At 44.9% G+C, this 13,658-nt stretch overlaps 1 protein-coding gene and 1 long non-coding RNA gene across 4 annotated transcripts in view; one reads left to right on the plus strand and one right to left on the minus strand.

Moving 5' to 3' along the window:
- The window catches only part of LOC113479969 (vascular endothelial growth factor receptor kdr-like), a 142,215-nt gene extending 141,247 nt beyond the window's left edge, over nucleotides 1-968 (minus strand). For all 3 annotated transcript variants that reach the window (XM_026848430.1, XM_026848429.1, XM_026848428.1), the window contains exon 1: nucleotides 134-968. In XM_026848430.1, the coding sequence (XP_026704231.1) occupies nucleotides 134-197 (64 nt within the window). In that variant the 5' untranslated portion in view covers nucleotides 198-968. The remainder of the gene's footprint in view (nucleotides 1-133) is intronic.
- Nucleotides 30-13,658, plus strand: part of LOC113479970 — a 24,257-nt gene continuing 10,628 nt past the window's right edge. The window contains exons 1-2 of the long non-coding RNA XR_003398402.1: nucleotides 30-116; nucleotides 1,098-1,217. This is a non-coding gene — a long non-coding RNA (uncharacterized LOC113479970). The remainder of the gene's footprint in view (nucleotides 117-1,097; nucleotides 1,218-13,658) is intronic.

Here is a 13,658-nt window from a genome sequence, read left to right on the forward strand (position 1 = left end):
GGCCCCAGGAGCCGCGGGGAGCAGCGCGGCCCGCGGGCGTGGCGCAGGTGGGAGGACGGCAGGTCCCGCCGCGCTCCCGTTACTCAGCCGCGCGGGGGGAGAAGGAGCAAACCCAGGTGTGAGCGGGTCTTACCGTGCACCAGGAACAGCCCCTGAAGGGCGTAGACGGCCAGGGCGGCGCTCGGCCTGGGGCCCATCGCCGGAGCGGGTGACCGCTATATCCCTTGCGAGGCGCCGGAGTCCGCAAACGGGGACAAGTTTTCTTGCCAGCGATAAGTTTCTGACAGCCCTCGGGCTGGAGCGGGAGGGGAGGGGACGAGCACGGCGTGCAGAAATTCCCACTTGTTGATCCCAGTTAAATTGTTCTTTCCATTCACTGCTTTATCCTTGGGCTGCAGTTTTTGTTTTCCTTCCTTTCTTCTCGAGGTGCAAGTTTTTAGGCTTTTGGGGTTTTTTTTCCCTCTCTTCACGATAAATTTATTCCTTGTTTCCTCCCACTCTTGTAGTTCATGGGGTGCCTGGGGGGGATGTTACTCTGCCTGAGCAGAGAAGGCTCCCCAGCCCGTCTGGGTGGTGCAAAGGAACTCAAGGGGTCAATAAAGCAGAGCAAAGCACCAGAAAAGTTTGGCAAAAAGTTTCCTCCAGTCAGTGAGTCGCTGCTCCGAGCAGCCCTTCGCCTGGAGTTTGGGATAAGGTGGCTGAACTGAAAAGCCTCCTCTTAGATGTATTTATCCAGGGAGGTGCAGGTGCTGCAGAGATCAGGAGGAAGAACAAATCTCTCAACTTCAGTGAGTTTGCGAGGCAGGATGAGAGGGAGCTTCCAGGTACCCCAGCCTGGCTACCTGCTGGGGGGCACCCCGCAGCGCCTGGAGCAGGCAGCTGACAGGCAGCGGGGCTTGGGCATGGCCAGATCCCGCCTTAGGTGTTTTTCTCTCCCTTTTCCCCCACCCCTCTTGGTTTGGTTTGCTTTCGCTGGGAAGTTTGATGCGAGCCCGAGATTCTTTATAGGGACAGGAAAAAAAAAAAAAGGAGGAAGGAGAGACGTCACCAGCCGAGGCAAGGGACTTCACTCTCTCTCCCTCCCTGTCATTTCACAGAGCTCCTGGATTTCCTGTTGCTGCTGCCCGAGATGGGGCAAAGAAATGAACCGGGTTGTCCCCCGCTGCCTCCCAGTATCGGTTGTCCCTGCAAAGACAAAGCTATATGAGCTTCATCAGGTGGCAACATCTTCCCCCAGTCCTGTCCCTGCTTCCCCCAAAGGCAGAAGGGTGGCCAGGGTGTCGGCATCTCCCTCCCGGCTCCGGGTGCTCCGGGTGCCAGGTCACAGGGAGGGGGAGTGCAGAGGGACACCACCTGAGAAACAGACTCTCTTGTAGTAGCGCTGTCTTTCCCCTCCTTCCCCTAGTTATTTAGCAGTTTGGGTTTTTCTTTATGCCACTCAGTGTACACTGCTGGAATGCCACCTCCATCCTCCCTGCCCTGCTGCCTCCCTTCTCACAGCAGCTACCACTGTGTAATCCTTGCTCTTGGGGCACAGAAAAAGTTTCTTGTTTGAATAGGATATTTCAGGCAACCTAAATGGTGTTATTATTTATATAGCACAGCTGCCTCTCTGATCTCTCATGGGTTTCTCATAGCAGCTGCTTCTGTGTCACCTGAGCATTATCTCCAGGCTCTTGGGAGTAGACAGATCCACCCACACATCAGGCTTCCAGCCTGTCTGCATGCCCTTGCTCTTGCCATGTCTGGCAGGATTTCAGCAGGGGTGAGCACTCCTGTGATGGTGGGGCACAGCGTGGTTTTGGCAGGGGACACACAGGTAGCTTCCCCTTTCGCCTCGGCCCTGGGAGAGCACAGTCTTTTCCAGGTTCAGGGCTGCTTCTTCAGCCACAGGTGCCTCCTGGGCCAGTGCAGCCTCAGCTGTGAGGGTTAGAAACTGCTTAGCTAGTGCCAGGCGTCCTGGGAGATGTCCTGGTACATGTAAGGGGCCCTTCTGGAAATGCAGCTGGCACTCAGGTGACAGGGAGGGAGCTATTCTGTGCTATTGCAACGCACATACCAGTTATACGGCTTTAACATACACAAACCACTACGCTATAGTGATAATGAGAGAGCGGTGGAAGCTCTACAGCTGCCCACATAGACTGTCATTCCCAATAATGCCACAAATGAGACACTGGAGTTAAATGACCTCTTACAGCCTTACAGTAAAGCACTGTCAGTCCCCATGGCTGAACTACAGGGTTTGTTTGCATTTTTTTGTTACTCTTGCTCAGTTAATTTTCAAAAGGAGCAGGTGCATTAGACCTTATATTGTACATATATCAAGGGTTTTAGTGAAACTGAACTTTGATCGCGGTATTAAGAAGTTTTTCACTACTCTTTTTAGTATGTTTCTAAATTCTCAATGCATGTAACAAATATGTATGCTACATTAAAGTGCATTAGAGCGAAGTGAGACATAGGTATGGTTCTGCGGGTTACAAATCCATGTTATCCTGCAAGGAACATGGGCATATCAGAATATCAGAATTGATACCTGGTGTAGAAATGTCCAAAAATTCAAACAATAAATTGAACATAGAATAGCCTCAGATATTTCCAGGTTTATGAACAAGAAGCATCATTTCTCATGCACAGGAACACTTTGCTCAACATCACATGATGTCACCAGGTAATGCTTTTTTAATTTTCATATCAATGCCCAGATCATTTTTCAGATGACAAATGCATTTTCTGTGCCTAAAATTAATTTTTAGAACATACAACTCGCCCCAGATCTGTGTTGTGGTAACAGACTTCTGAATAGTTATGGATAATGGATAATAGATAATATAAGACCAATAATAGATAATAAATAATATAAGACCAATCTTATAGGAAGTTTAACTGAAGAATGAAAATTCTAGCTTAATTGTAGTTTATTTTTGACTTACAGGCAGGTGTTTAAGAATTCATTGGAGGTTACTGACCAGCTGCTAACAATCAGGTTGTGTTTGTGTAATGCCCCAGATAGTCTTTTATCTGTTGATAAACTTCATTGATCTTTTAATGGAGATTAAATGCTTATTTTGTGTAGTTTTGCAAGGGATTTGATCAGAGAACTTGGCCAAATGGTCCTGGGAACTATTTTTAATTCTTTATTTTCTCCTTCAAAATATTCAAAATCAAAAATGCATTTGTAAGAATGGCACATTTTGTTCCTGAGCATCTTCATATGCCTGTAGCAACCTGTTAGAGCTTTTCCAAAGCATAGCAGATTTCCCTAAGACAACAGCATGTTCTGTATGGACAGATGGGAAAAGTGGTTTGCTAACTGGACTAGAACCTCTTCATAATTGTACAGCTTGTTTTGCCGTGACAATTCTATCTGAGGAACTCAAAGCACCTTACTAATATTAAAAAGTAGCTTAGCCTCACAATACTCCTGGGAGTTGAAGAAGGGCTAGAAAAGGTAATTTCACTTCCTAATGAAGTGCAAAGGCACCTGGCAGTTGTATCAGTATGACCATAACTAACTAAAATAATAGTAACATAGAAGTCAAGATTGCACTGTCTGGTGGAAATACTAGACAGCTGGGATGGAAAGCAATAACCTGTAAGAATTTGGCTGGATTATCAGGGCTATGGCCTCATGAACCATGAAGCACTATGTGTTCTGTAGGACCAAGGCAGTGTAGTCTATAAGACCTGTGCTAACTAGAGACTGACCCAGGGTCTTGTCTGGCCAGCCCTTGGAGTATCTTCCATCCTTTATGACATCAGCCTGACATAGAGGATTACATGAATTTTTACCTTTTATCTCCTTAGCAGGGGTTGATACCAGAGCTGGGAACTCCTTCGCTTTGTCTTGCTCCTCTCAGTGTTCGTCATAAGTAAGCATGTATCTAGGAAGCATAGCAGAGGGAATGGCTGTTGATCAGAGCATAGCCTGGAATTACATACTCCACTGCATGCTGTGTTTAGCCTTAGTCAAATGTGTCTAACTGAAACACAGCTGTCCAAATATTAAGTGTCTAATCTGGGCTAGTCATCTAGGCTGCCCTGCTTAGTGACTGCTGAGATAGGCTCTTCTGACGCACCCCATCTTGGCGAACCTCAACAATAGCAGAAGGAAGAGACAAGTTTAGCCTATAAGCCTAAATCTTAGATGGCTAATTTTGCCCTGTGTCTTCAGGTAGAGGCACTTGGACGCCAGGACAGCCTTTCCTGTCAGCTTGAGGGAAACAGTCCTGACCAGAGGCATGTTCTGCAAATTGGATGTATTCTTCAAAGCAGCTCATGCCCTTTCAGTTGGAGAGAGTTGGTATTCACAACTGTGTGCTATGCTAGTGAGCACCAGCTTGGGCTTCCAGCACTGAGCTTTGCCTGCAGAAAGAGAAGCAAGCAGAATGTGATAATGGATTTAAAGACATTTTTTTTGTGTGAGTTACCTTTGGTAGGTGAGGAGAAGGGTACTGACTACCTCTTTTAAGGACAGTAAATTGGCAAGCCAGTAAATTGTCATTGCAGTGTGCTGTATCAAGTTCTTTATCATTTTCCTAAGAGGACCTAGATCACTCTTTGGATGGACAGCTTTCCATGTCCTGTAAATTCAAGCCCCCAGAAGAGGTGATGGAACAGGCAGGATGTGCCTTCCAGTTGACTGCATTGTTCTGGGATAAAACAGTGCATGTCCCATTAATTCAGCTGGTTTTTTTTTTAATGTATAGGGTGCTTTGGAGGCATATGCTGACCTCCAAGACAGGCAAGGTGCTGGCTATATATGGGTCCCAAGCCAGTAAACAAATCCATTACTTGGCAGGATACATAGTCCATCCCAAATCCCACATCCCCTTGCGAAGATGGTAGCATTGCCAGTGGTAGCTGCCTTAGTCCTGAGCAGAGCTACAAAGTCATAGCTGGATGTGCCTCTCTCCACAATCTGGTCAGACTGTCTTTTATAGACACACATCCTCTAGTCTCTTGGGAATCAAAAGCCAAGTTAACATTGGCAGTCTGTGAGAAAAGAGGGTGGGGAACTTTTTGATGAAAATATTTTTCATTGGAAAATGGCATGTTATCAAAACAGCTTCTGTGGGAAGTCTCAGTTTGGAATAACTTTTGGTAGGGATGCAGTTTCTAGGGAAAGAAAGCACCATCCCAGCCTTGCCTGCAACTTGGTGATCTGTGTGTACCAGGTCTGGTTTTAAGACATTAGCCTGAATTAGGTCCAAAAGCTGTACTCTCACATCTTGCAGGAGTCCTTGGTGCAACAAGTCCATTGGCTGTCCTTTGATTGTTTCATTCAGCTTCTTGCAGACATGTTTGCTTATTTATTCCTTTGTTTTGAAAAAAACAGAAAATAAGGCCTCAACAAAACGCCATTTGGCTCACATACAGAATGGGAACAAAATGTTACTCTAGCTGGGAAAAACATTTCCTGCGCATCTTTGTTCAAATACACAGTAGTATGCAAGCGATTAGAAGCCTAATAGCAGGAGTTGTGGGGCCAGTAGAGTCATGGGCATGTTTCTGTTGACGTGCTGCTCCTCTGTGGGATGACAGCTTCAGAGGGAAGGACAGGAAGCACACAGAGTCATTAACAGAGTTTCTGTGCAACTTTCTTCTTTATACAAGAAGGGAAAACAAGACAAAGAAGGGTTTAATGAATCATCCAAAGCCACAAAGCAAAGCTGGAAGAGGCCTGTCAGTCACTTTTAACAACAACAACAAAGCAAAAGTAAAGTAATATACTGCAAGCAATTTTATTTTTGTTTAAAAACTGTCAAAATGAGGAGTTTTTCTCTGGTCTGACCTTCTATCCATCCCTGCTTAGCATCCTGACAGGTTTCTCCTTCGCTGTCCAGTCGAAGCTTGTCGGTGCTTGCATCCACTGCTGTCTGAGCCCCAGTCCCAGCCTGCCCTGCTGCTCTTCCTTCATGCAGTCTTTCTTGCACTAGCACTGGTGCAAAGATGTGTGGACCTGCCAAAAAACCTTCTTAAACACATGTGTTCAGACACCAGAGGAAAGCAGAATATTCCATCCTTTTGCTGGAAACATGGAAGATTAAAGGATCAAGATTACTTACCTCCCATTATACAGCACTTTGAACTCTACTCTCTTTTTATAAACTTTAACATGGGGGAAATGTGTGATGTTCCATCTCTTTGTGTTTTCTCTCTGAGGTTGTCTTTGAGCATCTCCTTGTAGCTGTTTGACTCAAAGCCTTTATAACTGAGTCTGCCTGGGGAGATCCTTACAGTTTATAAATATAATCTAGGCCTTGGGCCCATACAGCTCTTAGGAAGATTTAACTGGTTTGGAGCAGTAGACAGACTTCTGAGCCAAGAGTACAAAACAAGAGAAATGTTAAGGAAAATAAATAGCCATCAACAAAAGGAGACAGGCACAGGGTTTGATCACTATTTTTGTTCTGCTAAAGTCTGTGGCAGAAAGACAAAGATATCCACCTAATGAGGAAGAAATTCATGAGCCAGGTTTCATCCATACACAGCATTTGAGGTAAGAAAAATATTTCATCCCTTTGAGGTACCTTCATCCAGATCTTCTCTCTGCAGTGACCTTCCTTAGACAGAGGCCAGATTTCATGTGAAAGGTTTTCCTTCGCCAGAATATGAACTTCAAAGTGTGAGAAAAATGGGTTTCATCCAGCTGTACTTCTCAGAGTGAGCAACTAAGAATTCTCATTTTATTTATTTTTCTTTGGATTCTAATTCCCTCTTACTCTCTCTCCCTCTCTCTTTGGGGATAAAGCAGGATTTTCTTACCACTCAGACTGAGAATGAGAAACACAGTTCATATCCATGGTACTCTGCAGACATTCCCTTTACACTGAAGGTTTCTGCTCGCATCTCCAAAGCACAATCCTCAATTAGACCTGTCTGATTCAAATAACTGGAGTGGAGGGAGAGAAGCCTTAGAGGAAGGAAAAGCACAGAGAGGCCTTGACAGTGGCAAGACAGAAAACCACTGGTGATTCTAGAGCACTCGCATTAATCAAGACACTAGCCACATTGATCACAAAAGTGTTAGGGTTAATTCAACCAATAGTACAAGGCTGGACTCCTATACTGTGAGCTTTTTAACTTGCTACCAGAGGGGCACTGTTCCCCCATTTCTCATTTAAGACCTACCGTGTACTGATGCTTAGTCCAAAGGTTTTTAAAAGCTGTGTTATAAATGGTACACCCCCCTCTAGCCTTCCCTTCCTCATGCTGCCTAGTGCAAACTTCAGTGGGAGTTTTGGATCAGCCTGTACTGGACTATTTTCTCACCCTGTTTGCTACCTCTAGTGATAGAAGTAACCATAGATTAGCATCTGGAGCAAGGTGAGGTGTTCCCTTCAGCACTGACCTGGAAGGCCAGTTGGGAGAGGCCAGGACAGCCCCAGATGTCCCACTCGCCAGCAAGGTCCCAACAAAGCTACACAGTCCAGCCGTCAGAGAGCGTGTGGTAATCTTCCAGTGATGTGAAGGTCATTAATTATGACTCTGTTTTTTCTTTTTGTTGCATATGCTACAAGACTATGCTCAGCACTCCTTTCATTGAGCTGCCACCTTTGTGTCAGATTTCACAAGTAAATGCTTCTTGACTCCATAGGATGAGCATTGAGATTATCACTAGCACTCCACTATTACACTTATTACACTAACTCCAAAGTAAACCAGAGTGAGCTACATGACTCAGTGCAGCCAAGCCTCAGAGGCAAAAATAGCAGGCTGGTGTGCTGAGTTGATGGAGGGAATCAAAGAGACACTGTCTACCAAAATTAAAATGTCTGCAAATGAGCTTTCAGCCAGTGCAGAGCCAAAAGAAATGTTTCTTCCATGGACTTATTTATTTTTGAAATCTGAAAGGAAGCAGTTGCTGAAGACAAATGGACATTGTGCTGAAGATTTAAGAAATGAGACATGGTGGCACAAAGGCACTGATAGTGAAACTGCCATCACTGATCTTCATTGTCCAAGCTAAGAGGGACTGAATAAAAGCTTGAGCTAAAGCCAACAGAAGCGAATAGAAGTGAATGCAAAGATTCCCATTGCCTTTAATGAGGTTTGGCTCTGAACCTAGATGAAGAAGCATAAATAGCAATGATTAAACTAGATTTTAAAAATCACCTTTAACAGAACAGAGTAGTATTAGTAAAATAACAAAGGGAATCTGTTTACAATGCATTTCTTTCCCAAAAGGTAGCTATGTCCCACATTAAATAAGATATCTAAGCTTCACATGTTGTCCTTGCATAGGTCAGCAGCATCAGCTGCCAGGCTGGAATCTCAAAGCAGAAAACCCAAACCTGTCCTGGCTCCCCTAGCAGAAAGCCCTCTTTGCCCAGCCGCATGCTAGCAGCTTTGGTGTCCTCTCACCAAGGCCAGCCACCACTACCTGGAAAGGATGAGGTGTCACACTGAAGAGAACAGAGGGCAACTATGAACAGCTGTCAATATAAACAGAAAGTGCTTCAGGAGAGTAAGCACCTGCCTCAAGGCTGCAGACAGGACTTGGTGCACCATAGGGCACTGCTAAAACAAGACTCATTGTCACAGTTAATTGCAAAATTAAGGAAGGAGGTGTAGATGGAGCTTATAGGAGGACAGCAGGACAGTTTCTTCTATCTGTCCGGTTCCTGCTCACCCCAGGGGTGGCTGTTGAAAGGAAAGCAGAAGAAATATTTCATATTTGTTCACCGTCTATGCTTCAACTAGAATCCGATCTTAGGAGACCGTGATGGCTTTTTACAGGCAGGCAGACTTGGATCTAAGAGTCTTTCTCAGCAAGGTCACTGAGTGAGTCAGCGCAAGGCCAGGAATAGCGCTCAGGACCGGCAAGTCTGAGCGGCTGTGTGGAGCTGGAGACAACAGGCTCTCCTTTGTCTCTTGGGAGTCACCACCCCAGCCCAGCTCAGGCCCTTGTTTCAGCACAGTCCATGCTATGAATTTCAGAGATAAAGTATACTCTTCTTGGATGCTGTTTCCTCTAAAAAAAAAAGCTAGCAAGACCTTGCCATTCTCAGCCACTCCACTCTGCAATTTTGCCTGTAAATGAAGTCAGATATATTCTTTCAGTTTGGTGCTCTGCCTTCTCCAAGCTTCTCCATTTGCAGTCTCAAACTCAATGGGATGTCAGAGTTACATGGGAAGAATGATCTAGTTGTCAGGGCATTAGCCTCTGGTTCAATAGCATGTTTCAAACTGCTCCTCCACCAAAGCTCACCTGTATGTTTCTGGAAAAGTCACCAATCTCTGTCCTTCCAATGCTTTCTGTAAAGCTGGGTTAAGTGTATATCCTAAAGACATGGGGGTCTCATGAATGCTGTGCTACAGACTCTACAGTAACACCAGCTATTGAGTACTGTTGTTACCCAGAACAAGGAGTCTTAGCCTGGCAAGATACTAGATTTTCTAGCGAGGTGAGAATGTGCTTCAGGGTTAAATGGGAGAAGAATGTCACTACAGCACCCCATGGTAGCATGGCATGGAGATGAGACTGACTGGATCTGGCAAGCTGAATTGAAACTGCAGCACAGTAAAGCCTGTATCCCGTGGCAGGGAGTTCTGCTTGTTTCTGCCCATAATGTTCAGTAACAAGTGAAGTTCACAAGTGAAAAAGAATTGCTACTTCTCCTTTTTAAAAAAACTAAAACTCTGTGTTTTCTGGAGACCATGCACATGCCATCTCGCAGCCTGTTTACTAAAATTTAAAGAACAAAGCAGGTGTTTTTTAAAAGCCTTAATATTTCTAACAATGCCACAAGGCTCTTTTATACAGAGCTTCTTCTGGGCATCAGGAAGAATGAAAAATACTGACTGCATTCATTTCATACACTAAAAGACAGAGGTGGGAATAGCAAGGACCTTCAAAAGGAAAAACAAGGATTTAAAAATCAGCAAAGTGGGCTCTGAAGACTGACGTACATTTCTCATCTCTGCTTCTCTTACCATTTCTTTGTACAAGTACTTGTCTTTTAGTCTCTTGGCCGGTGTGTTTAGCAATTAGGATCGAGATCTCTAATCACAGCAACCATTTTAGTTGTGTGTAAGGTAGTACTTTCTTCAGATGAGGGATAAACTCACAGTCTCTTTTAAAAATGCAACCAAAGCATGAAACTGCTGCTTAATCTTTTTTTCTTTTAGCTTTAAGCTCCTTGAGCCAGACTTGCTCCATTTCTCTGCACAGCGTGGAGTCCACACTGACTGCTGGAGAAATTGTCATCTGCAGCTAACTGCGCATTTGCTCTGAAGCTATGTGTCTCTCATTACCATAGATTTGTGGCAGCAGTTAGTAGGTTGCAGAAAACTTCATCATCTTCTCCAGAGTCAAGGGACATCCTCGGATTTATTGCCCCTTGCCACTGGCTTAATCCAAGATGGGGGTGCTTGGCGTGAAGGCAGGTTGTGCTGCCACAGCAGCAGTGATGCTGCATGGAGGAGCTCACCTAGGAGGCTTTGGCCATTTTGCAGGAAGGGACCAAAGGAGAGCTCCACTGGGACTGCTTTGGGTTTGCCTTAATTCAGACTCAGATTTCAAAAAAAAAGGACCAAATATCTCAAAAAAAAGTTGGAAAGGAAGGGAGGAATTGCACTTCTCTCTGTCCACACAGTGTGTCACCCTTACTCCATGCCGTTGTGCACTCATATAACATTCCTACGGGATCATAAATGACTTTTAAAGGAGCAAACTTCACTGACTTATTTGAGTCCATAAACTGACACTGTGCAGGTGAAATGGGGATTTTACTGGTGACATCTTTAGCCTGCAGAAGGATTAAACTAGCAGCTTCTTTTGAAGGAAGAGGCAGTCTTGGGAGATGAGCCACTGAGGTATCCTGACATCACCAGTGGGTTCGTGGGGGTGTTGCAAGTCTGCGAGCTGCCTCTTCCTTCCCAGCATTATCCCAGAGCACTAAGGAAAGCAGTTTTCCTTTCAGTCTTTTCTTTCAGAATTCATAACCAAGCTTCCTATTTCCCCATGACAAATGCTGCTTGCTGGAGCCAACTGGCATGAGCACCAACACTGACAGCAGAGCCTCTTCAGAAAGATTTGACTGTTGCCTTCACATCAGCTAAAGGCAAAAAGACTTTCTCTCATTTGTCCCACAGCTCCCCATGGCCTCATCACATGTTTTCAGATCTTCCCCTCAGTTCTCTTACATCATTCTCCATCCTCTTTTGCATGATGAAGCCCTTCATGTGCTCCCAGCTCTTTTCGAGTTATACTGGCTCTCACAGTGACCCGTCTGCTCCCCTTTTGTCACCAACCTGCGCACCCCCCACCCCACCAGCTCTTCTGCTGCTTTCCTGCTTCAGCATGGCCCTGATGTGTCTTCACAGCCTGTCCTACCCTGTCAGCCTTTCTTGTGGTGTTACCGGTAGTGCTGTGCTTTCACCCTCCTTGCTTGTTTGAACAGTTATGCTGCATGTCCATGCCTAGCTACTGTGCTGTCCCTGGCACTGTGTCCCTGCACAGTGCCACTATTACTCTGTGCTCCTTGGGTTTCATCACAAGCAAAGTACAGCCATTGTGTTGTTCTGTGTTTGACATGTACTGCAGTACCCTGCTCTAGGGGGTAGCAGGCTTGACCTGGGGCAAACTGGAGGGAACATACTTCTTAATAATATCACTCCTACTTTCTTGATGATAGTTGGTGTGGAAAGAGGCAAGGTGCAGGTTTCTAAAATTGCAGGGAGACAATGTAATTGTATTGGAGGTATACCTGTGGGGGTAGGATTCAGCACACCTTTTTATTCCCTAGCAGTGTTGGCTTTGTTACTCCATTTCAGTGGGTTTTGTTACTCCATTAGAGGTACATTGCAGTGGTCTCAGAAAACCCATCATTTTCAGTGGGACTGTTTCAGGAGTAAGGGACTATTCAAAATGCATAAAGGTAGCAGAATCTGGCAAATGGAAGCTGATGAAGAGATGTAACAAAGACTGTTTCATAAGGTATTTTCTGCCAATTTTATTCACTGTATTAAAATTTAATAGGCATGAAACCACCAAGGTTCCGTACAAATCTAACACTGTTTTATAGAAATTGTTTAAAAATACATAAGCTGCATCTTCTGTTAGTGTATATTGGCAAAACCAATAGAGCTATGCTGCTATACACTGTCTGTCCTTCTGTGACATGTAATTGAGTAACAAATGAGTTGTCTGCCATAGATTGTTGGAGTATGGTCACAAGTTGTAGACTGAAATTATTATCCTGTGTTAAAGCATATAGCATTCTTCTAGAAGAGTTTTTCTTTTAGTCCCATGAACATAAAAATAATGCTACAGCTTGATGGCTGAATAATAGCATCCTTCAAATCCCTTTTCATAGCCCCGGAAACACGAGCTGAAGTAATGTCATGACATTTTTACAGCTCTGATATTAACTCAATTCTGTGTGATTTGACTGTTCTTTGTCCTCTTCCTTGAGTCAAGAAAGCAATGCCCCTGAATGACAAGGAAAATGTTCCAGGGTCAGCTGCTAATACTTGCTTTTTGCCATCCTGTTTGGCAGTAGCTTATTACATGTGTTGGCCTGGACAGCAGTAGAGATTTTGCAATGGTTTGCAATGTTATGATGATAAAGAATTATTTACTGCTTCAGTCTCATAGCAATGTTCATCTCTCCTCCACCGCCTGCAAACAAAAAGCAAGATAGGGAAAATGGTTTAGAAGAGGAAAAATAGCATGGATGTCATTTTAATAGTGAGTGTCCACTGAACACTTCCCTCCCCCTGGGTGAGTATCTTGGCTTCCTTCTTTCCATGGGCCACATCCCTCTGGCAACTATGGTAGTTGCTTACACTGGAAAGTCATATTATTCAGTTACAGTCCTACCTTCTTTTAATGCAATTTAGCAGCTGGAAATCAGGAGGAGAGCCAACAGTATGGGAGCAGCCAGGTCCCTGTGTGCCTCCAGCAGTGGGCCCGCACACCATAGTGGGGGGCTGCTGCCATGGCTGCAAAGACTATGCTGCTCTGAGCGCAAAGGCAGCAAATCTTTTCTTTGTCCACTGACATTCCTTCTGTTCTTTGCACAGGAGGGGAAAGAGAGGTAGGTTTAAGACCTGCGGAATGGCTGCCTGCAAATGGTTGCAGAGAGGCAGCGCATATCTAAGGATGCTCATTTGGGAACTGCACAAAGGAATAAGTGAGGGAGAAGCAGCTTCCTGCAATGTTCTCCATTTAGCACAAAAACATTTAAGAACATAAGACCATCCGTAGTATATCATACCAAAGATTCATCTGCTCCACCATCGTGTCTGACAGTGGTTCAAACTGGAGGCATTTAAGAAGGCAACAAGGAAATAGGCTTTTCCAGGATTAGTTTCTCAGCCTGCAACCATCTGGGCACATGCTGACTGAGAGGTGGTATCATTTTGCTTAATAACTCGAGGTGTCTTTGGCTGCTATGACCTTAACCACTCTCTTCTTGAGGGCATGTGTGCTTTTAGTACCCACAGCAAGGTTTTCCATAGTCTGTCTGCAAAATGCACGCAGAAACATCTTCTTTGGCTTATTTTCAGCATGCTACCTGCTAGTTTCATTACTGCCCCCCAGGTTTCTCAGTGCAGCTCTTGCTGCTTCCTCACACTCCTCATGCCACTCCCATGATTTTCTAGACGCACATCGTCCCACCCACCCCCACTCCCTCCCTCCCTCC

The sequence above is a fragment of the Athene cunicularia genome, assembly GCF_003259725.1.
Source record: "Athene cunicularia isolate RWA chromosome 4 unlocalized genomic scaffold, athCun1 chr4_part3, whole genome shotgun sequence".
Lineage (NCBI taxonomy): Eukaryota > Metazoa > Chordata > Aves > Strigiformes > Strigidae > Athene > Athene cunicularia.